This window comes from Drosophila santomea, chromosome 3R (assembly GCF_016746245.2).
Source record: "Drosophila santomea strain STO CAGO 1482 chromosome 3R, Prin_Dsan_1.1, whole genome shotgun sequence".
NCBI lineage: Eukaryota > Metazoa > Arthropoda > Insecta > Diptera > Drosophilidae > Drosophila > Drosophila santomea.
In genome coordinates, this window is record NC_053019.2 from 23,379,828 (window position 1) to 23,404,364 (window position 24,537).

Sequence of the window (24,537 nt, forward strand, 5' to 3'; positions counted from 1 at the left end):
TCGCTGGATTTTTCACTCATTTTACGCCGCTTTGATGCATTTTTTCCCGCTTAATGATGGTGGAGCTGGGCTGGGTTGGCCACAGCACTGTCTATGTATAATTAAACACTAATTTGTTTGCTCACAACTGGCTTGGTTAAGGGCTTCTCTGATGCGGGTCCTTCTTACCGCCGATAGTTTGCGGTTGCCGTTGACAGTTTCGCTAGTTCAAAGCAAACACATTCTGTGCTTTTAAGCGGAAACGGAATTGCGGAGTGCGAGTGTGGCGGTGTGCGCTTCTTTCAGTCGAACGCCTTTTAAATTTTCAACGGGCGAACGCAAAGGCAACATCCGCGGCAATGTTCTCGTCAATAATTAATTTCGGTTTTTATCAAAGAGTGAGCAACGCATACACACACACACACACACACACATGTCGTGGCATCTCGGGAATAGGTTGATGCTTGGCAAAAGAGCGAAATAGACAGATAGAAGCCGGGATCCAGCTGCCAACCCAAAACCATACCAGCCCAACCACCCCCCGCTGCGCACAAGCGCGTTGACAGGACCTCCGCGCTCGCTTTGCCCGCTAAAGTATGCTATGAAAAATTCACTGTCTCTGAATTTGATTTAAATTTCCCTTTTCACACATAAGCGGCGCACATTTCACGCGATATCAAAGTGAGTTTCGTTGTTAAATCGCGTGGAAAATAGTTTTTGAAAAACGCCACCGCAGGCGGAAACGGAAATTCCTTGCTTATTTTTAGCCACAAATAATAATCATGTGAATGCTCAAGCTAAATCCGCGTGCGCATAAAAACCAAAAAAAAAAAATTTGGGAAATCTGCAAAAACCTATCGAGCTGATTGCAACTCGAAATTAAATTATATAAACACAAGAGCTCGAATTGGATTGGATTGGTATGGTGGGAGTGGAAAGGCTCATTGATGGCGATTGCCGGGCATTAAGCTCGATTCGTTTGTTGCCTTCGCTGGATTTACATTTAATTTTCTGCTACTGCCACAGCCACAGCTACAGCCACTGCCACTGCCAGTTGCCATTTTCAGTTGGCGATGATTTTGGCAAGGTTTACGAGGCGTTGAACATCCCAGTCGGTTGGTGCGACTGAAAGCCACGGGCAGACGACAGGCGTCGGGCTTTTAATAAATTAATAATAAAAACCAAAAAGAAACGCTGCTCGCAGCAGTTGGTCGGGAAATGCAATAAAATTTAACTTTTCTCCTCACCTCCCAGTTGGAAGTTTGAGCTCCATTAGCTGACGTTGCCCAGAACGATGATATGGTGGCAAAAAGTCAACAGCCAAAAAAAAAAAAGGTTTGTCGACGATTTTCAGCCGCGAAACATTTTTAATCCATTATTTACAAAATTAAAATGGTTTCAGGAGTTTTTAAGACAATGAACTTGAGCGAAAAAATTATATCAATCATTTTTTCCATCGCCAGACGCTTAAAGTTGCATACATTGCAATGCACATTTCTTTATACAAAATAAAAATATTCATGTAATTTTATTTACAAACTTGGTTTCCATTATAAAACGTGAACAAATATTTTCCGTTTTTTTCGCCGAGTTGAATGCCACTGTAGAGCGAATAACGAGGAAACTTTCTGGGCAATCGAGAAAATTTGACAATTGAGTGGCATCCGGCAAGTGAAAATGGCTTGGCCCAGATAATGCAAGTGGGCCAAGCCGAAATGCTTCAAGGACAACCGGCCAGAGTCGCATTATTGCCAAATGGCAATTAAACTCAAACACATTGTACACACACATGTGTGTGTGTGACCCCTGCTGTCCTGCAGAGAAATGTGGATATGAGCATCATAATCATTAAACCGTTTTATAGTATGGTGTCGCCATAATTATTCTATTATTAAGTACCAAAACATTTGTCATGCCAGCCATGCCAGGAATTGCTCGCATATTTGTAGTAGCAGCGGCTGTTGCAGCTGTTTATAAATGATTAAACCTGGCCAACTCGAGGGCGTCCCGGGGCATTGGGCATCCTTGGTCCTTGGTCCTTGGTCCTTGGCCCTGCTCGAATGTATCCTTGTGGCCTTACACAACGTCTGTGATTGTGCGGTGGTGGTCAAGTGTGTGTGTGTGTGTCCTGCTGTTGAACGCAAACTTAGCCGCTTGGCAAATAAACATTTTAGCAAATTTACTGCCAACTGACAGCTGTCAGCTTTATAACCACCATCAAACAATGGCAATGCGATGGTGCGGGGTACTTCCAGTGGCTTTCTGGATGCGAGGTGTGCACAGACCGCATCACTATTTGCCAGGTGAGTGGTCGGGAGGGAGAGAGTCCTGCGACAACTAAGCACACAGCAAGGGTCACACATACTGAAGCACAAAAGTGGAGGATACTGGCTAAAGTAGCTAAGCACATAGACACACACACCCACACATATGCACGCGTTGAAGGGGACGGGCAGCCAGGCAGTTTTGCCTACTTAACACTTCATTGAAAAACCACTTGGAAAGCCACTCCACCCACGTGGGCAGAACCCACGAAATAGGAAGGATACATAAGGGCACTCAGCGAAAATTACTCGAATTTCGGAATACAATTTCGGCCAACTAAAAATAACAAGTCCATATACCAAGGGATTCCAAAAGTTAGTTAGTTCTTCGGAAATTACTTCTTTCAATTGGCGCATTCAGAAAGCAAATATTTGTTGCTGTGTAGTAGTACAGCAATAGTCCGTTCAGTGGAGGAAATAAACTGTTTGCACTGGATGGAAATACGATGAAGTCTCTTTTTGTGTGGGCCAACCATGCCGCTGCCCATTTTCCCGGCCACCTCACAATCCCGGCTTGACTTTGACATTCCGCAGGTTAATCGCGAGAGAGAGTGGTCCAAAGGCATAGCCGGGCCAATTCCGCTCCGGCTCAAAGCATTCCGGATGGCAATTCTGGCCGAGCGAGCGAGCGTGCGCGGACTGTCCACTGCAGGCATGCATAAAGTAACTATATACTATATAGTATACAAACAAAAACAAAAAACAACAAAAAAAAACAAGGAAGAAAATAAACACACAAGGCTGTTGATACAAAAATGAAAGCACACACACACACACACACACTGGCACTGGCACAGGCACAAAATGCTTGACATTTTCGCATAGCTCAGAAAATTGCTACTGCTGCTGCGGTGCCTTTGAGTTTGCCGTCGCTGGCGGATTTGTTTCACTCCTGGCATCCCGGTTTATTACACACAAATTTGCACAAATTTATATTAAGCGGAGAGCAAGTGGCACTGGACATGGCCAGGCGGCACTACTGGAATCCCCAGCACAACTGGCACCCAGGTGAGCATGTGAGTGTGGCGGGATGGTGGCTCAGAAGGGGGTGGTCAGGTGGGGCTCTGTGGTCGGTGCATGCTCCGTGTTATTGTGGTGGCCAACTGGTTGCCATGACAGCCAAAATGGCCACTTGCTGGCTCATGCGTTTGGGCTTAATACCTCCACTTGCGTGTCTGGCTGGCTGGCTGGCTGACTGGTCCAATCAGCAGGTGAAGTTTACAAAAGTTCGGTGGCATAATTGGGTTGATTCCCTTACCATTTATTGGTTTTCGATTCAACAATCATGGCCAGCTGAGTGTATACAGTGTATACGGTGTATACAGTCTGTGTGCATAGTGGCAACACTCGTCGATTTAGTTGTTACAACTTGTAGTGGCTTCGCCCCATTGAAATGGCCAAGAGTCAGTTGCACGAAACGCTCACAGCTGCCAAAACAAAGGACTTAACTGCTGACACCGAGGGTTAAACGTTTAAATTTCAATTAAGCCAAAAGCCCTCACGCCTGACAACACCAAAAACCCCAAAAACACACACACATGTACCCATGCCATGGACTCCTGACTCCTGGCTCATCCCCATCGGCACTCAGCAGCACCAGCCAACAACGTTACAGCTCATAAATTTCTTGACTTGTGTCAGGATGTGTTAGTTTGGCCGACATTCCACTCGTCCTAGCAGCGAAAGCCAGAAAAAAATGAAATACCCAGTTACCAGTGCTCCTAGTCGTCGTGGAACGTCAAAGGCAGTCAGCAACTACTGGTGGTAACCGGAGGGGTTTCTAGTTTTCAGGGCTCACGGGTTGCAGGAGCTGGAGCTGGAGCAGGAGCCGAAGCATCACAGGAGAGCATCCCAAGTAACCCCTGCTATGGCGGCCAGTCACTTAAATGCCCCAGAAATAAACTGCAACTGCACACAGTGTGCTCAAGTTAAGACAACTTTTGGCAGCTGCATTTGAACACTCACAAAGGGCCAAATGTTGCTGTTGAGCAGCGAACTTGGCATGCTCTTCATCATCAGCAGCTGATTGGCGCGGTGTTTACCAAGAATGCGATTTTAAGATACATTTTGGGCTTTTCCATTTAATGCACATATAGTTTTATCATGAATGTGTCACAAAAATCAATTCTTTTATAAGTGTAGATATGTTAAAAAGGAAACGTTATGCATAGAATTATAATATTATTTTAACTTTCGACATTTAGCCTAGACCTTATTATGGAATTTGGGAAATGGGTGCAAACTTTTGAAAGTTTTTCCTCTGATTCTCGAGCTTCTGATCTTCACTTCTTTCCTCCGTTTGCAGGGTGTATAGCTCTTCTTTCTGGCCTTGCTTGAGGCGTGGCCGAAACTCGCAATCCCTAATTAAAGTGGGTCCGCAGCAGTGCTACCTGGAATTCTCTGTCTTCTGGGGGAGCTCACCTCCACCCATTTCGTGTGCGGCGTGATTATCTGGCTGCCCACCTGCCATCGCCTTGCCCACATATGTATGCGTGCTGCGGCTTATGCATTTATGCGACTGAACTTGGCAGCTCATTGTGGACCCTTGTTCTGCAACTCGCACTCGTAGCCGTACTTTGTGTACTTGTTGATGATGTCCTTGCTGTTGGAGCTGCTGGTGCTGCTCCATTTTCATGTCGGCGCTGCAGCAGTGCAGCAGTGCAGGATTGCAGCAGGATGAGGAGAACTACCAGGAGCAGAACATGAGCATAAGCCACCCGCATGCACGACCTAGTGGAGAAGGCTCCATTTGTTTGTTTGCTCTGGCGACCCAAAACTGCTATATGGGACAACTGCTGCTGGCTCTGCTCTGCTCAGACTGGTGAATGCGAAACGATGGACGATTTGGGTGCTGGGTTCCAAGTACCTGGTTCTGAGAACTGGCGGTCCTGTCAAGTTGTCAGTTGTTGGGCTCACGAACAGAGCCCAGCTATGACTGGGTGGATGACTTAAAAGCCCTGACAGGTGCACTCAGGCACGCACTTGCCACATGCATACTCAAACTCATACTCACTCGCCCGCTACTTTGTTGTGCTAATCCTATTGGCATGGTGTTGGCGAACTCCATCGCATACATTGTTGCCCCAGCCGGAGCAGCACATGCCCCATTAATATCCACACCAGCAAACGGAAAAAAAAGGCAAAGTTCCAGCTTAAAAAGGTCTGAGTGCCAAAAGAGAAAAGGAAGAATAGCCAAACGTATATAAAAACAGGCAGAGTCTCGGATTATTTCAATTTTTTCTGTTTACCTTAATATTACTAAATGAACTGCCCTAATAAATATTGTAATATGTCTGGTATCGAACTGGGTATCAATGGATGTCCACAAACTGGCAACTCAATGAGATCACAGCAAACTCATTTCCCATTGCCCCTCATTAAAATCGATAAGTGGCTCGTCTTAATTAATACAAAGGTAGGTTGCCAGTGCCGGCAGCTTAAAGATTAATTATCCATTATATGCACACATCCTGATTGAGCCTCAACTGACCACCTCACTCCCGTTCTCCAACATTCCTTTAGAATCGCACAGAGCATTCCCCAGTCAATAGCATGTGCTGAATGCACTTAATTGCCGACACCTTTTCATTGCCGCTGGCCAACTCAGAGTATCCTGTACCGAAACGAACTGAGTTGAACTGCAGCTCATTCGTTTCCCTTTGGCGACACACAATTAATTCGTCCTGGCAGGCATCACAGCTTAATTTTTATTTCATTAACGCAACATCACCAACCAGGCCACCTCTCCATCCTCATCCTCATCCCCATTAACATCCTCATCCTCATCCTCATTCCCATTCCCATCCTGACCGCATGAAGGGCGTCCATGCATCGCTAAGCGGCTTTGTCTCATTCGCCGCCAGGTGCACATAGTACATAAGTACATATGCATCGCATTCGAGTGATGTGGGTGGCAAATTGCGAGCAAATTAAGTGTTTCAATTCCGTTGAGATTTCCATTTCATGAAGTTCCCATTCTCATTCCCATTCCCATTCAGTTTTTGGTGTATTCACTGGCTGCCCATCCTTTTGCCTTCTTTCGGTCGGGTTTATAGTGCGTAACGCCATCAAAAATAGTTAACAGCATTGAAATGCTTTTAGCTAAAATGCGCTGCGAGTCCTGGCTATGCGTAAAAAGTTTTGTTCAACTCGCAGGACGAGAACGGCGGATGGTCATGTCCTGCATGTCTGCCGTAATGTGTGGCAAATAAAATTATTTTAGATCTTCTACCCCGCCGCCAGGTGATGATAATCAACATCTTGACAGCGCTTTAATTTCCATCGGAGCCCTCTCTCTATTTTCATATAAAAGTTAAAGTTGTTCACTTTTTTTGCCTGGTTTTTCTTCTACGCTGCCGGGCAATTTCACAAAAAAAAAATACACAAACTTGTATGAAATATTGCAGCGAGCACAATAAATATTTGCCTGTATATATACAAAATATTTGTGTTGTGCTATACTTTTTGAAGTCATAAAATTCATCAGCACCAAAAATTCATAAAGAGCCTTCGAAGATTTTTTATTTAGCCGCTGGATTATTTAAGAGAATATAATATGGACATTTTAATACATAGTTGGTGCTTAAACAACTTCTGGGAATGAAGAGAAACTTTATGAAGTTTTTGGGTGCAAAGCGCCATATTATTTCAAAATAACTTTGTAGAAATAACCCTTTCATTCAACTTTCTAATACAAATGCAATATAACACTCACAGTGTTATATCTTTGAGAAACAAAACAAAACGATGTACTGAATATATATTATTTAAGTAAAAGACATGATATGCAAACATATCAGTTTCAAAGATAAACTACTTAATAAACACTTAACTTAAAGATACCCCTAAAACTTGCTTACCCTTGGGAACGGTTTAGTGTCTTTAAAAATCTCGTTTCGGGCTGCGGCTGAAAACCCAGTTGGGCTTTGTTCACTGGTAATTGCTTTTCCTTTCAGCCATTGTGTTGCCAGGATAAACGCATCCTCTTTCGCTGAGCGATTCCTTGTGGGCCTGGCCGGCGAGTGGCACGCGAATGGGCGCAAGGTGACCACCGCAGAGAGCAGCGAAAAACTCAGGGAAAACCGCAGCACATATGTATGGGCAAACAAAGGTGTTTGCCGAAGGATCTGCTTTTTGTACTTTCCACTGCGGAGCTGCGCGTCGCGTTGCTGGCCAACTTCAAATCCAAACTGACCGCAAAGCATTTGCACTTTGGACTTTATGCCAAGGCGGCGTTGAACAACCAAACGAAGTCGTCGGCGGCGTCGACGTTAAATAATAACAATAAAAACCCAACCAAAGGCAGTAAAACCCAAAAACGCGAATCGAATGCAAGTGTGTACGTGTATGTGTGTGAGTGTGTGTGTTTGTGTGTTTGTGGGGGTATGTCCAAATACCAGTAAAAATCGCACTGTTGCAAAAGAAATTATGGTTGTTGTCGCCGTTGCCGCCGATGTTGCTGCTGTTGTGCTAATTTGTGTTTGCGGCTTTCGCACATCAAACGCCTGTTCTTGTTGTTGTTGTTGTTGTTATTGCTGTTGTTGTTGTTGCGGTTGTGGGTCAGCACGAAAAATGAAGTTGACCCGCTTTTCCATGCCGACGCGGTGGAAAATGTGGAACAGCAGCAGCACCAGCACCAGCACCTTCAACACCACCACCATCACTTTTTCGAAGCAGAACACTTCCGAGCAAATTTACATAGGCTCGGCCAAAGAAATTATGCATGCCTCTGTTGATATTGAAATGCCGAGCAGGTTGAACACTAAGCACAGCCAAACCACCCAACACCACCCACCACCACCCCCACTCAAGGAAAAGCCAGAAAAGCTAGAAAAGCTGGCAAAGCCAGAGGCGCGACTTGCTTTCACTTTTCGGTCAGAATCGCCATTTGCAGGCGATAAACACGTAAGGCACGAAAAATAAACAAGGCGTGGCTAGCTACACTTCGGTCCTCTGTTAGCCAAGTTAACTTCAACGTCAACGTCAACGTCGACGTCGACTGCGGCATGCAAATTGGATAAAGTACGTACAGATGTATGTGTGCAACGTCTCAGGAAGTCGTTAGAGCGGGAAAGGACATGCCGGGCAACATTTGTGGGTCAAAAGCAGCAAAATTAGAAGAAAAAAAAGTAGAAGTGTGCCAGGACAAAGTCAAACGCAAACAGAAAAAAAAATCAGTAAAACAGCAAAACAGTGTCCCGCTTTTGACCACGAATAAATCAGTGAGCCAACAATGTACGGCGAGAACTTGGCACAAATCCATTAACATTAACACTCACCATTTTCGAGTCGCATGCAGTGGGCCATTTACGTAAACTTGGCCAACATGCCAAGTCGGGCCCAAGACAAACGTTTTGCTAGCTAAACAAAATGAACTTTTAATAAATTCATTACCCTGCCACTTTATGACTACAGCTCTGCCCCATCCACCGTCCACGCCATCGCCATCCTCGCCAGATTCGATGCACATTGCTGGGCTGTGGTGCACTGGCTGACATTACGTATACGCCCCGTACATTTATGAACAATCAACTTTATGGCCCACAAGCAACGGGTGAATGTACTAGTTTATGTGTCTTAGCTTCCCCTGCTTCCACCAGCAAGTTCTCTGTTCTCTGTTTTATTGGCATTTGCACTTGTGTGTCTGACTTCCCCCAGATATTTTCAATTGGAAGTTATGTGTCGCAGGGAATTGTCTGCCGGAGTGGGTGGCATCTTATTGATGGGTTGTGTGCAACACAACAATTTAATGGCGGGCAACTGACGGATGTTGCGCTATGAAAAATTCCAAAATAAAGACGTGCCACGAGAATTGAATTGCAAATACGATGCTCAAAAATGCGGGATCAATCATTTCATTGAAAGACAATAGAACAAGCGGTGTAACTTTATTGATTTAGTCGATTATGGAAAATAATTTATTTACTATAATTCCACTTCCACACTTATTTTACCATTTATTAACTTACATCATTTCCCGCAATCACAGTCCAAGGTCAGAGGACATTTAAAAATGTGTTAGTCTGGGCCAAACAAACGACACGACAAACTAAAATGTTGCGATTACATCTTGAAATGAAATAAATTATTGTGCACATCGCAACGAGCTGACCCAAATACACAAAGCGAAATGGGTGGGGAGTTGTGCTGGGAATGGGAATGTGAATGCGAATGCGAATGGGAATGGGAAAAGCGAAGGACCAGCGACAAAATGCTGGTTGCCATTGCCAGCTGATTATCGCTAATTGTGCCCAAGGAAATAGAAATTAAACGAGTCCTTTATTTCCTAGCCAGCGTAGTAGTGTATGTATGTACATGGGTAATCCGCTAGGCAGCGTTTAATTTAATTTGGCACAAGTCTTTAAATATTCACTGCAATTTATTTGATCGATAATTGAGCAGGGCAAGGTTGACGATTTGCCGACAAATGGGCCAGACCTTTGATGGATAAGAAATTGAGATTAATTGAGGCACCAAGTCAGATGGCCTTGATTTTTACGGCATTGTGTTGGACTTTTCAGGATAAGGATTTTTTTTGAAGTTGCTTTAAAAAATATGCCTCAGGTTGGCTGTGAAATTTAAATCACTTCCTTTTGTTATCCAAATCAGACGTTCATCGGCATTTTACTTCCGTCCAACCAACAGAACCATTCTATTCCTAAAAAAAAATTCACAAAATTTCGGTATTACGTAAAATGATAGGCCTTCAAAAAAAGCGACCAGCCGCCGGAGAATACGTAGTGCCAAACAATTCGGTTCTAAATCTGCAGCAAAAGCCCGGTCTCTACGATCACACGCCCAATCAAATGGAGAAGACCACCAAGTGTCGCTACTGCGAGAACATGGCCAAGAACTTCCTGTACCTGGAGAGCCTGATTCGGAACAACAAGGATAACGACAAGAGCCAAGCCAAGTGTAGCTTGTGCAACTCGTCGCTCAAGTATTTGGAGTATGTCAATCGCAATATTCGCCAGGTATTCGGCAACTTCGATGCAATTGTCCAGGCGGATCGTGCTCTGCAATCCAAGCCAGCCATGATGCCCAAATACTCTGTGGGCCCGGCTCCGGAAACGCCTGATCTGCGCTCCAAGGGCGGTGCCATTGTCACCCAGCAAAAGTCGGCCAAAAGCCTCAAGTCCAAGAGCTTGAAATCCCTCAAATCAAAGACCAAGGAGAAGGGCCTCAGGAGCCAGAAGTTATTGAAGACTCTTAAATCGCGCAGATCTTCCAAGTCGCTCAAGTCCTCCAAGTCTACGAAGTCGACAAAGTCGGGCAAATCGCAGAAGTCATCCCTCAAGCTATCCAAGAAAAGTCCAGCCAAACCGAAGAGCACTGGGCCCAGGAGCCAAATCAGCCATGGCAAGATGATGTTGAAGCGCAAATTCCGTAACAAGGTGGCCAGCAAGTTGGCCGGCAACAAAGTGGTTCGCAGTGTCAGTCAGTATCGCGCCTTAAGTTCCGCCCGCTCCAAACTCTCGAAGGGATCGAGTCACAAGAAGCTGGTCAAGCAGAGGTCCGCCCCTCCACCAACCAGCATCAACTGGCAGCTCCTCAAACGGAATCTGCCCAAGCGGCCCAATCCAGTGTAGTAGTAGTTGAAAAGATGACCGGGGATTAGTAGATTAGTAGATTGTCTAAAATCCAATGCGTCCAACAAAACTCTTATCTCGTTCGTCAAAATTCTTCAAGTGATCTTTGCATAAATAAACTCAAGAAGGCATAGTTTAATAAAAACTTTTTACATTGTTATATTTTATTGAATTATTTAATAATATTCTCATAAATGTATGAATATTTCACTTAAGTAAACAAAAATACCTTATACATTTGCCTACATAAAATGTAATATTTTTGTGAAAAAGAAAATTCTCATATCTTTCCCTTTGAATTTACCGCATTTACAGTTCGCATAATTGGCTGATGCTTCCTTTTCGAGATGTTGAGCAGATTGTCCCTTTTATAATGTATAATTTAAATATTTTGAAAAATTATACACCACGGGGTAGAGTCGAATTGGCAAGGAGTCCTTTTTGTGGGTCCTTTATTTTTTTTGGTCCTGTGGCTTTGAAACGCTCAAACTGTTGTTGGCGTCGGCGCTCTTTTAATTGTTGCAAATATTATTTTTATTTCGAGTGTTGACAAGCACGCAATTAGCGTCCCTTAAATGTACCAGCCCCAAAATAAAATCCGTGCTGACCCCGTTTGTTTAAAGAATTTTTGCGTAGAGGTCGCTGGACAAACGGTCAAATGGGCGACCTAGCTTCAATTTTCATTTAACGACCGGACGACAGCGTCCAAATATTTTCACAATTTAAATGCAAGTGGATTGCGGCGTTGGATGGGTTGAACCAGGGGGTGTGCGGGGTAGCTCACTAAGTGGGCGGTGGGTGGTTTGCAGGGGCTAAGCAGATTGCCAACGTAACTGACTTTGGGGCCGCGGCCGGCAGTTTGACAATTTTTCGCCATGCCCGCTCAAATATGCCGCATACGCAGCTGGGTACCCCGAAGAACGACCCTTCATTTGTTTATGGGCCACCCATCGACCATTTCCCATCGCTTGACACCCATTGTGATGCACTGCGAGAAATCGAGCACAAGAGCAGCAAGCTAGTTCAAGTGTAAAAGTTGTTATCTTCGTAATGCGTTGCTAAGTTCTATTTATCTGTAACATACCGAAATTAGAATAGTATTATTATTTTAATCAAAATAGTTCAACATTAGTTATTTTTTTTTTTGCAGTGCAACAAAACTGTGGTTCGTCCTTGTGTTTGTGTGGGTGCACGCCTCGTTGACCGTTCGGATAAAAGTTATTAGACACAAGTGTATTTAGCGCGTGTGTGTGTGGCTGCTCCCCCGTGTGCGTGTGTGTCAGTGTCTGTGTGTGAGTGGTGAGTGTGTGTGGGTGGCTGGTTTGGGAGAGTAACTAACTGCGGGCAGTGCTGTTCAGTAGAGTTCGGTTTCACGGGCGGTCCGAGATACTCGGGACTGCGAGCACGCATCTGCATATATCAATCGGATGCCCGCAGCCCATGCACCCATGTTGTGCATTTGAACAGAAATAATATTTTGCCCTAGCCCAGTTTTGGATGGTATGGAATGGGGATAGGATGGTATGGTGCCCCTTTATGAGATGGGTTGGGCACAATAGTGAGAGGATAGTTGCGGGATCGTTGGACCGGCAACTGTGTGACGTTGCCGCACCATTCCTTTGTAATTAGATAACGTAACAAAGCAGCAACACGGCGACCACTAAACTTCCGCTCCCGCAGGCGTTTCACGGCCCGCCAGGCAATGTCCGTGTGCCACGCCCCCTCAATGTGCCCACGTCCTGTACATTTCCCGTGCATTTTCGTTTTACGTAAAATGTTGAGAGCCTTTTCTGATTATTTGGCAAAATCGCAACATTTACCGCCGCCACACAGCCTTGCAGCTGCCCCGCTGCCGTTGGCAGTATAATTAGCCGCACTTATATACCCCTACCCCCCTCCCATCCCTACCCCTTGCCACACTTTTTTTGCCCCTTCAGGACTGCGACTGCAAAAATCCGGCCTTCGATGTTCAATTTCCACAGCGTGCACACTCCACTGCCTTTTCATGCAGATGCGTTTTGCAATTGCTGGACAGGATCGGATAGTGCTGTTCCCGGTCTCCCGATATTAACCATTCAACCGGAGTCCTGCTTAACTTTTCGGAACAAGGACCACTTCATCCGGCATTCCAATGCGGCGTAATGAACAAAGAGATTTCACTGCTCACATGATGTCCTGCAATATTGCTGGGATAATCCTGCACAAAAAGCATATGAAGACAATGGATAGAACGAGGTTTCAATTATTGTGGTCCATAAAAGCTGGTCACCACTATATCTCAAAATTGCCTTTAATTGAAGAAAAATTCACCAACAGTTTAAATGAGTTTGTATATATTATAGCTTGCTCTATCACTTTGATTTCCGTGATAATGAATCCTCGAAGAAGGCACGTCTGCGGAAGATTTATGATCATCACCTAGTAACGCTTCAGGTTAGAAACCCATTCGCAACCAGCAGCTATAATTAGGTTCCCAATTGGATGCCACGGGAATGCGCCAGCCGACAAATGACCTACAATAAGATTTAGTGTGCTCTCAAGCAGCTAAACTTAATATTTCACGTGCACTTAACCTACGGGTTTAAATGTCGTAATTTTCTCATTGGCACCCGGGCACTTCCCCCCACCCTCCGCATAGCTTCTTGCCCGAGGAGCAAGTCGAATGTTTTACTGTCTCAAAGTTTGTCTCAATTACGTGCGTGCCAGACTGAGTCAGCTCATCCGGATACCCTGGCATACTCCCCATATACCATATCACATTGGCCAAACCGAACCGAACTGAACTGAACCGAATATTTCTGGTAAGACTACGGAGGGGGAGGTGGGTATCCGACCCGCAAACCCCGACCCGTTTGTCATTGGCAACTTTTTAATTAAAAGTTTCATCCGAGTAATGGGATATTTGCACTGCGAAATGCCACGGCGGCCAGCGACGATACTTGATACTTGTGCAATATTTGTGGGCGTTCCTCTTTCCGTCGCCTCGTCCTTTATCCATCCTGTTGCCGGCTACCAAGTATCTAATTGCCAAAAGGATTTGCAAAACTTCAGCCTTACATAACGTTGCGCTGACCTCCATCGCTATCTTTATCTTTATTTCGCCGCTGTTGTTGTTGCACTGCAAACTTTTGGCCAGCAATTGCCAAACTATGCCCAACACGGGACTACGTGAGTCGAGCTAATGAGCTGCAAGAGTCACGCGCGCAATTAGCCGGGCAGGGATTTTAATTAGGACCCACCAGACCAGAGAAAAGGCGGCCCGAAGATCGGCTAATTCATATTCGCAAGGCCATTGCATGCGAATGGGTCAGAAGTAAAAGATTATAAAAAATATATAGGTAAGTCCTGAATTCAATAAAATTCAACTTTAAGGTCAAACATTTGTTAATTGCAACACAAGAGACTGATATACAAATCTGTTCTCAGGTTCCCAAAGCCTTCGTAGAGTTTGTGGCGCCCAACGTGGGACTTGCCTTGCGGCGAACGATGTCTCTGAAGATAGATGATGTATAAAGTAGTCGACTCTCCCTTATTTGAATACCAAGGTTGAGGAGGCGGCAACAAGACCGGAAGTAACCAACGGCGACGTGACCAAAATTTAAGGAGCCAGTACTCCCAGAAGTCGACATATAATTCGTTGTAGTTCTACCTACGTCAAAGTCAGATTTTTTCGGCAATGCCCCATGGGAAGTGTGAATATTCCTGCTGCTAAATAGAACCGAAAAACTGCCAGCTAACCACAATCGATTACCATTGGCCAGTGTTTAGCGTTGTTGTTCACTTTTCACTGTTCACTGTTCACTGCTCAGTGTCCGCGTCTAATCGCCGCCGGATGTCCGCATAGAAATTTGCTTTCATTGTTTTTGTTCCAGCAGGCGGATTCTCGTTATATTTGCCTGTTTTTCGGACGGTGGATTCCGATTCTGTCGCCTACTCTGCTCTATTTTAGCTCTACCATTTTTTTTGATTTTTTTCTGTTTTGTTTGGGCCGCCCAACTTTGTTGTTGTCAGCATTCGCTTTCAATTTCCTCATCCACTCGAACTAACATCCTTCCGCTGACTTGTCGTGGTTGCTCATTCATGGCCGTTTTCCCAGTGTCCAATGGACACAGCACAGAAGCTAGTCCTTCTGGTCACTCGTCAATCGGCAGTCGTCAGCAGTGAATCCGAATAACACTGAACAACCGCCCGTCCGTTTGTCAATCAATTGTGAATTGTTTATTGAATGTTGTCGTTAGACTGCACACAATGCCGCTAACAGTCGGGCAGGAGTTGTCGGTTTGGCTTCGTTTGCTCTTCCTTTCTGGCTAGCTGGCGATTTTTTCAGCATTTCATACTCCAAAAATATTGAAACTGAGGGTATATTACACATTGATATGATTTGTTACTATAAAAACAATAATTTTGGAAGGTGTCCGCATTTCGAATACCAAATACTTTCGCATGGTATTAAACTAGAATCATAGGCAGTGTAATGAGCATTGAGTGGTCTAATCCCGCGATCATAGTTTTCCCTTTAGTTTTGTTCCACCAATTTTGTTTGTTTCAAGTTTGGTCAGTGGCGGATGGCTTAGGACTGACATTGTTTGGCCTGTCAAACGCTTCGCTTTGTATTTATCTTTTTGTGCGCCGATCGATTTTGTTGCTGGGCCGGCTTTTCATTGAGTGCCTCGTCCATTTTCCTAACGCATTTCTTTTTTAAGAGCCACCGCTGCATGCCCGCACTCCCATAAATATGCCCAAATGGAAATGGTCTTTGTCCGTAATGAAATAGTGTTGACTTTCCTCACACTGGCACACTCCTCGCACACATCGAATCGCGTGTCCTTAACAAATGCACGAAATTGCTTTTAAACGAGGACGACGCCGTGCAGTCTGCCGCCCAGCCTCTGAGCTTCTCCCCAGATTTTCCCCTACCCCCAACCCCAACCCAGTGGCATGTGATGATTTGTTCGCACATAATGAAACTCATCAGCAGCTGCAGCCCGGAAAAAGTCGGAAAAGTCGGGAATCGGGCAACGGACATCGGGAGGCAAGGGCTCGCTCATAAAGTACAAGCCAACTTGTTCGGATCGAGGCTTGGCATAAATTCAAAAAGCACGACTACGAGTACCCAACAGCCACTCGGCGGGAAAATGTAGTAAAAGCATTTTACAGTTTCATTTTCCACGACTCAGTGCCGGCCACCGTCCATCTGCCCATTCTGTCCATTCTGTCCGACATCCACAGCTCGGCTTTTGTGCGATTTACTTAATTTGAAGTGTGCCGGGGCCATCGAGGCATTCCTTTTAAAATCAATTCGAAGTTTATTTTTCTTCTGCGGCTGCCGCCCGACGCCTCTCGCCTTTCACACTGACCACCATCGCATATTTCCTTCGTTTGCTTTCAATGTTTGACTTGGACTGTCGCACTATTTATGCACGTCTTTGCTCCGCAGACACCAAGGACCCACTTTGGCCAGGACATTAAGGCCGATGAGCAGGCAGACAGAAGACATCCAAATGGACCTGCTTTGGACTCGAGTGGCAGTTGGTAAAAGACCTGGCCTCAGTTCCCTGCTGCCTGCTATGCAAACTATGTAAAATAATCTCTTTTATTGCGGAAATGCTTATTCAAATATGTTTTTATATTAACAAGTTTATGGATCAAACGAGTGCAGATGGCACTGCTGCACAGAAAATAAATTTAATTACTTGATCTGAAAGCAAATTGAAATTAACTGAAGAACTAAGAGATATTTGGAAAACTATGTAGAAATAATCAGTGGTTTACTAAGTTAGCTAATAGTGCTTAGCATATTAAATAACTCATAATTCAGTATAGCGACTTCCCTTATTTCTCATTGTGCAATTCAGTTTCCTAGCTACCAGCCCGGGGCAAGAGTGAATTTTAAGCTGTGCGCAAACAGCTTGAGCAAATTCATTAACAACAGAACCAGAACCAGAACCAGAAACGACGCCCCCCAATCCAAATCCATCCAAATCCAAAATCCCACGCCCAACCGAACAGGGCGCTGAGCGCCACAGTTGCGGTTGCCTCCGAAAATGAGGGCAATGCATTTGTCCCGAGGGTGCCAGTGTGGCAGGGACCAATCCCGACCAGAAATGGGAGCAGAGCTGCGGGTTGCCAAGCACTTGTTTTTGATGTGACGCTGATATTTAAAAGTGGAGTTCACATCAAAGTTACACAGCGGTCCAGAATGGCCGACATCACTGTGCCATCATCCCCATCAACATCATTCCCATCCCCATCAACATCAACATCAACATCATCATCATCATAATACGCAGCAGTCAGCAGGTTTCAAACAAAGTTCGGGTAGGTATGGTATGGTATGGTATAGTATGGTATGGTATGGCACGGCATGCTATGCTACATTGGAAGCAGAGAAGTGAATGGGATTGGTGGAAAGCAACCCGCTTTACTTTACTTCAGTTGTCAATGCAACATAAGCTACTTATGGCGAATAAAAAGTAGAGAGCGCCACTCCCCAAGTTATGCTGAAACTCTTGGCCAGAAGTAAATATTTTAAGCTGCGCCAGGGCATCACTTGGGTCGAGTACTTACTAAATATATATGGCGCAAAAGGGTTGCATATGTGTACTTGCGGTAATTGCAGAGGCGTTTTAACTATGCTGGCTGGGCCTTTGTTGCAATCGCTGTAAACTGCAACACCACCAACTACTTGCTGCTGTTACTTGACATATGCCAGTCACTCACTCACAGCGCTTGACTTTCGAGGAGGGGGAGCGGAAAGGATAACCAGGATGTGCAGCCATAAATTGCACTATTTGTGATGCACTGACTGCTGCTGCTGCTGCTTCTTGCTGATGACTTGGCACTTAAACTGCCAAGGGGACAAGAGGACAAGTGCCAGGACATTAGATCAGCTGCGCCCATTAAGCATACGCCGTGTTGGACGCTGAAAATGAACAGCTCCGCACATCATTTGCATGCAGCGGCGCGGTCTTAACCAAAAAGCCATCTGATGTTGACTTATGAGCAGCCCGTTCTGCAGGCCGAGAACTTTCAGAAATAGCGGAAATTACATTTCGCTCACTTCGTGTGCAATTAAAGTTGGCCAGGTGGATTGGGCCCACGATTGTGTGGGTGGCTGGCTAAACTTTCGCCTCACTTGCATTCCGCATTTGAAATAGCTGCGCGAGCACACACTTTAAAGTGTTTTTGCCCCGTTAATGCGAATTTGAAGTTTGATCGATATGTGGGACGTGGCTGGCGCCGCGTCCACCGCCCCACTGGCCACCCGGCATTAGAGGTCACACGACGCGGGCCCATCATCATTTTAACGCCAGTTGCCGCGCCGAGTTGTTTGATTTGCCGCATCGCAGCCGCCGGTGCGCCGTTATACGCCAAAGTTCTCTGACCAATGTCCGATGCGGCGGGCATGGCGAGCAGCGATGAGGAGGGTCTGCCCACCGGGAACAGCAGCGGTCGCCAGCGCGTCCATCGCGACTACAGCGATGCCAGGTTGGAGCGGGTGGCCGCCTACACAACGACCACAATGCGCCTCAAGCCGGATAAGTGGACCAAAATGATGGCCAGCGATGAGCTGCGGGTGAGTGGCCACTGTTGCACAGGGGGAAGATACTCGGAATCAAGGACCGAAAAATACTCCTCCACGAAATCTATAATATTGTTATCTCAAATTAAATAAGCATATATATGAAAGTGTATCAAGTTGTCATTGTTTTCGGAAACTGATATGCAGCGCATTGTTGTGGAGTGGCAGCATGGCCACACTCGCGTCCTGGTGATGACCATCAGTCCGGGCGGAGATCTGGTGCCCAGGAGCTGCCTCAGTGACCTGTACCTGCCCTATTCGGTGCAGAGTGCACGTGGCTCCAATCCCACCGCCATGTTGCCCGCCGAGGATGAAGCCATGGCCACGGTTACGGCCGCCGTGTCCGCCGTGGTGTCTGCCACGCCCGGCGCCTTGCTCATCCCGCTGCCGCCCGCTTCCTCCAGCTTTACGACCCTGGACGGCGTGCCACGCGGCAAGTGCGCTTACTTTGTGCGCCGTAATACTTCCGACGGACCCTTGACGGCAGCCAATTTTGCGGAGAGCATTCTGTACGGCGACTTCCCGGTGCACAGCAAAATCGAGACCATGTCGCTGCTGTTCGACGACGTACTGCAGCCGCTGCTGGAACAGGCTCAAAGTCAGTGGCCCGCCATTGTTCGCAAGGATCTGCAGGCGCGCATCAAGGAAGTGCGGAACACACTGACCGAGGTGAGTCATTCTGGCGGTACACTCAGGAAAAACTCGACCTTACAAACAGAAATTATTATTTATATTTTTGTTGATTTTCTTGTTATTGCATTGAGTGCTAGTTAGGCATTTTGATTTTGATAATTACAGTTTAAGGGCCATTTCATTTATTAAAAGGTCGATTTTTTCCCGAGTGCAGCTGGCAGCTGCGGTATCTCATCAAATTAATCTAATTGAGTGCAGTGGGGCGGAGGATTCGGAGGAGAAGGTTTCCCCAAGCGAACCCATTTTGTGGGGACGGCACCGACCATTGTCTTGGAAGTATTTCGCTTAATTGGCAAAACTTTTCATGTGTCCACGGGCGATACGTATACATTCTGTCTGTATATACTTTATTGTTATCCCAACAGATTAAGGGCAAAACCAACAATCGCACAATTTTATCGTTATTAGTTTCGCCAACAATCGTCGAGGAAGTGTTTGCCCACGTGAGTCAAGGGTAAGTTCCAGCCATCGAAGGATGGCCATTGTCTTACAGTTCCGCCTTGGCATCCAGCTCCATCTCCATCTTCAGCTACTTGGAGTGGAAGATGTCGCCCCAGCAGCTATTTGGTATTGTTTATGTGACCAGAGAATGAGAGAGAGAGAGAAAGGCTTATTCATGATACCAAATTGATTTTCATTGGCATAACTTTTCGCATGAATTGCTCGAAATTTATTTAGCTAGCAATTTCGGGGGAAAATTCAAGTTGTTTACCCCTTGGCCATACATACAGCACTGCTGCTGTACTTCGATTATTTTCCCATCGTACAAATGCTTTTAATTAAATTACGACTATTAAAAGAAATAGCAATCGTGTGCTGGCCATCAGCATTGTTAAGAAAATTGGTTCAGAATTTAGCCAAAAATTGCCATCGATACACACGTCAAGGAGCCTTTAAAATGTATTAAGAGATATTTGCTTCAGCAAATCACAATGTTCGCTTCGATTCAATAAAGACCAATTTGTAAGCCAACCAACGGCAAAAATCGAAATAAACCATCAAGTCATTTTGATTGGTATCAGTTTGCTATTGAAAACTAACTACGGAAAAATGCTAAAAACAAATGGCAACATAAAATGGGGAAGTCAAGTGCAAATTTTTGCGAATTAGGTCAATAAAGGTTTCCGCTCATTATACAAGTTTTCCCCATGAACCAAAGTTTCTCTCAATAAAATCGCAAATAAAACCAATTTAGGAACTTTGAATCATCGAAGAGAAACTATAGTTTCAATTTAAAGTACTTCAATTTAAAGGGCAGACATCTACCACGAAAATAATATTTAATGTTCTACTTTTGGTATGTTTAATGAAGTCTTGATAATTACAGTCACTTAAGACCAGCTCTGGATCCTAAATTTCGAAACCTACTGGAGGAGATGTTCATAAATTGGACTACACAAATGCACGACATTGTCTTGGAGCGCTCCGAGTGCCAGCCACTGGGTTCGGCCACCCAGTCATCCGGACACCAGCCAAAGCACATAACACTGGTTTCCCTGCCCGCCCAGGAGATTGGATTCTGGACGAACCGGAAGCTAAACTTACAGAACATCTACGAACAGCTGCGAGAGTTCACGCACAAGACTCTGGCCCAGATTTTGGAGCGCATCGAGTCGGTTTACTATCAGCCATATGCGACGGCCTTCCGGAAACTGGTGGCAGCCTGGCTGGAGGCACAGGATGTGTCCCTTTGGCTGCAGCCCCTCCTCCGTCAGACTGCCGCATTTAATTCGGTTCAGTTCAGCAATGGTCACGATTTGGTGGCACCACTCGTCCACATTGTGCACCTGGTGTGGAGCAATGCCAGATACTATCGGAGCACTCAACGGATGAGTGTCCTGCTGCGCTGCATCTGCAACATGCTGGTGCATCGAGCTGCCGAGGATCTGGAGCTGCAGCTTCTCTTCCAGGGCGATGCCGATGAGGGCTTACTAAAAATCAATCGAACTACTGAGGTGCTGGAACTTTTCAAGTAAGCTTATTTTACTTTAACCTCTTAAATAATAAGTCTTTGCGTCACAGTTGTTATTTAATTAATAACTAATTCTTGATGAAAACTTTTATTTGAGCACTAGCGCAGTTTGAGTAATAAGCAATCCATTCTTCATTACTGTTAGCAAACTGCCAAAATTCAATTACAAATTTAATGTTCAATTCGGGGACACATTACGATTTCATTACAGTTTTGTGCTATAAATATTTAATAGTAAATGTATTCAACTAACTTTCTGCAGACAGCGAATGCTGGACTACAAGGAGCGCTATGCCGGCAGTCATGTCCTTCTGCCCGCCCTGGCAGAAGGAGCAGCTGCGGTGGCTTCATCTCCATCGCCAGATGACCAACAGCAGCTGTGGCGCTTCTGCCACGAGGATGTGTTTGGCCAAACACTTGACGGCTTCTCCTTTCAACTGGTGGAGCTGCGCCAGGTTTTCGAGGCAGCGGTGCAGTTTCAGCAGCTGGAGAAACTGGAAGTGGGCGGATTGCGTGGCAAAATGCTGACTGAACGCGTCAGAGAGGTGAGTGGGTATATGTAAGTTTAAAGTAGAATTTTTCTACATCTTAAAGTTTAACCTAGATTTTCGGCGAGTTTAAAGTGCTCTTTGAGCAGTGGAGCAACGTGGACATCGATCTCACCGGCACGGTGGCAAGCAAATGGAAATGCTTTCGGCGCGAGCAAACCCTTTTCTTTAGCCGAATGCAACTGCTGGAGCAGAAGCTGGCCACCGTTTTGCTGCAGGCCTTTGAACAATCTTACAGCTGGATGCACTTGCTCCGGCTGACTTTGATGTTCGGCTCCCTGCTGCAACGCGAAGCTGTAAGACCGGAATTGGCTCGAGTCCTGCCGCATATCCTTTTCATCTACGACACCGAAATGGAGCAGCTGGAGGAGAGTGTGGCGGAGTCGTTGCTGGGCTACGAAATTCGCGGCTTGGCTGCTTTACCTTTGGCCAACAACTTTCCACCGATTGCAAATGCCATGATGTGGCTGGAACAGCATATAAGTCGATGCGATGAGTTTGGAGCAAAGGAGTTAAGCCAACTCATTGAGCAGTTGTAAGTACACTGAAAAAAACCTTTCAAAAATATACACTATTATATACACTGCAAATATTAGATTGAAGGAGAAATCGGAGCTGCAGACGTTACCCATGCAGTGGAAGTGCCTGCTCTCGCGTCGCAATATTTTGACCACCAAACTGAGTAATCTGCAAATGAAAATCTGGACCTCCTGGCATGAGTGCGTTGATAAGCTCATCATCCAGGGACTAGATGAATCGGTACTCTCCCGTTCGGAGGATCATTGCCAGCTCCAATTGAACTTTTCGCCAGTGCTGTTTACCCTGCTGAAGGAGACCAAATATTTGCTGGCTCTCCAGTCCACTGGCAGCTTATCCGGCGATCTCTTCCAGCTGCCGGAACCGCTGCTCACACTCTATGCACACCGCGATGCCTACTGGGAACGTCGCATCCGGCTCATCAAGATTGGGGAGTTCTACAATGGCATCCGCTCTGGAGAATGTGCCGCAGCTGAGCTCCAATTAATTCGCAATGATCTGGCGACCATCGACGAGCACGTGGAAATGGCCTGTCAGCAACTCACATGGCGCAACTACAGTAAGTGAATTCAATCCCTAAATAAATTTATCCTAGAATCAGAAAGTTTCTTAAGAAATTAAATGAGTAATTATTATCAAATACTACAGATGATGAACTTGTGGCGGGCATCTTTGAGCAGAGTCGCGACTTATTCGCCCGCCTGCAGCAATCGCACGGCAACCTGGATGCAATCCTGTCCAGCATGCGTCGCTGGAGCCGGGAGCCACTGCATCAGCGCAGCTTATACGGTCGCAATCTGCTCGATCTGCGCCACCAACAGGATCGACTGCGTCTGCGGCTGCTGCAGTGCGATGAGACCAAGATGCTGTTGAATCGCCTGCTGATAGCCAACTTCTGTCTGTTCTTCAACTATGAGTCACAGGAGTTTCAGCTGTACTCCAGAGATCTCAGTGTGCAGGAGGTGGGTTCTGAGGGAATTGTGAATTGATTTAAGTAAAGCTTACATTATGTTACTTCATTGCAGTTTGTTCGTGAATTTCCAAAGGAGCAGCGGCGGCAGTACAACAAGTATTTGGCCAGCGTGGATGAGCTGATCTGCCGCGAAGTTCGCGAGGCAATGAGAATAAGGTTACTAAGCAGTGCGACTTGAAGCACTTGAAACTCCCACAATCATCATAACCATCATAACCATCATCATCATCACCATCATCATCATTGTCAGTAGCACTCATCGCCAATCAATTGCACTTCTTCACCAGGCAGCCAACTATTTCATTACATTTCGGCACGCTGGCAGCTCCTTTCATGTCTCATCAGAACTAATCAAGTAAATGAGCACGAAATCGCACAACTGCAACCGCAAAAATGAAAGACACCTGCAAGTGCCGGTGCAAGTGGAAGTGGAAGTGCAAGTTGCAACTGCAATTGGAATTGGAATTGCAACTGCAACAACCACACTTCGCGACCGCAGCAATATGGGTGCAACAATGGCAACAACAAATTTGCCAGGGGGGCCGAGCATTCATGCGTCAATTGCATGTTTCACTTAGCGGCACTTTTCGTGATTGCATGCAGACAACGTCAGCCAAAAATAAAGGGGCGGGTGGGTTGTGGGTGGGGGGCGTGGCTCAGGCTGCAAACGAAATAAGTTGCAAAGCAAACTGAACAGTAAATTTAATTTTCACATTACTCATACGCCGTGTAATTCAGTTTAGAGTATTTGTACAAAGAAATGACAGCAACAGCAACTGCAACAGCAACGACGACACCACCAGTGGATCCTGACTGTTCAGCCAGCATGGCGAGGTTAGTCCTTCAGCAAATCACAACGCCACAGGCGACATCCACGACAGGAGGAACTGGAGGAGCGGGTGCCGGTGGTGCGCCGCCCACAGCCAACGATGCTCCACTCTTCGAAGTGAAATTGGAACTGACGGAAACGGAAATACGCTTTTCGCCCGCCTTTGATGCAAGTGTGGAAAATAATTTTCAACAAATTGTGGAGCAGCTGTTGCTCGATATAAAACAGACATGCGACTGCATGCCAAGAATTGTGGCTGACAATGCCGCGTCAGAGGATGATGAAGACGACGACACGGCGACGATGGCGTACGAACAGGAGCTGAAGCGATTGCCCAAACAGGATACGGCACAGGAGCAGGAGCTCCTGAAGGAGGAGCAGCAGCAGGAGCAGGAGCAGGAGCCAGGCGATCCAAAGCGCCAGGCCGTGCAATTTAACCTGCTGGCTGCCGCCAAGGCGTATAGTCAAAAAATGGAATGCACTAGTAAGTATTTCGCCACCCCGCTAAGTGA

At 45.9% G+C, this 24,537-nt stretch overlaps 2 protein-coding genes and 1 long non-coding RNA gene across 3 annotated transcripts in view; all 3 read left to right on the top strand.

The window, feature by feature from the left end:
- The first annotated feature begins 1,570 nt into the window (after positions 1-1,570).
- Positions 1,571-4,500, top strand: LOC120453492. The gene is made up of 2 exons (XR_005616537.1): positions 1,571-3,311; positions 4,088-4,500. It is a non-coding gene; the product is annotated as an uncharacterized LOC120453492 (long non-coding RNA).
- A 5,394-nt stretch (positions 4,501-9,894) lies between these two features.
- On the top strand, positions 9,895-11,051 carry LOC120453491. The gene has a single exon (XM_039638228.2). It carries the CDS (start codon positions 9,998-10,000, stop codon positions 10,889-10,891), a length of 894 nt encoding a protein of 297 aa, XP_039494162.1. The 5' UTR covers positions 9,895-9,997; the 3' UTR covers positions 10,892-11,051.
- Positions 11,052-18,261: 7,210 nt separating this feature from the next.
- Positions 18,262-24,537, top strand: part of LOC120453243 (dynein axonemal heavy chain 9) — a 28,637-nt gene continuing 22,361 nt past the window's right edge. Inside the window, exons 1-10 of the mRNA XM_039637845.1 lie at positions 18,262-18,467; positions 18,621-19,142; positions 19,532-19,620; positions 20,494-21,138; positions 21,401-21,683; positions 21,743-22,221; positions 22,283-22,782; positions 22,872-23,185; positions 23,249-23,352; positions 23,935-24,509. Coding sequence (XP_039493779.1) covers positions 18,279-18,467; positions 18,621-19,142; positions 19,532-19,620; positions 20,494-21,138; positions 21,401-21,683; positions 21,743-22,221; positions 22,283-22,782; positions 22,872-23,185; positions 23,249-23,352; positions 23,935-24,509 — 3,700 coding nt within the window. The 5' untranslated portion in view covers positions 18,262-18,278. The remainder of the gene's footprint in view (positions 18,468-18,620; positions 19,143-19,531; positions 19,621-20,493; positions 21,139-21,400; positions 21,684-21,742; positions 22,222-22,282; positions 22,783-22,871; positions 23,186-23,248; positions 23,353-23,934; positions 24,510-24,537) is intronic.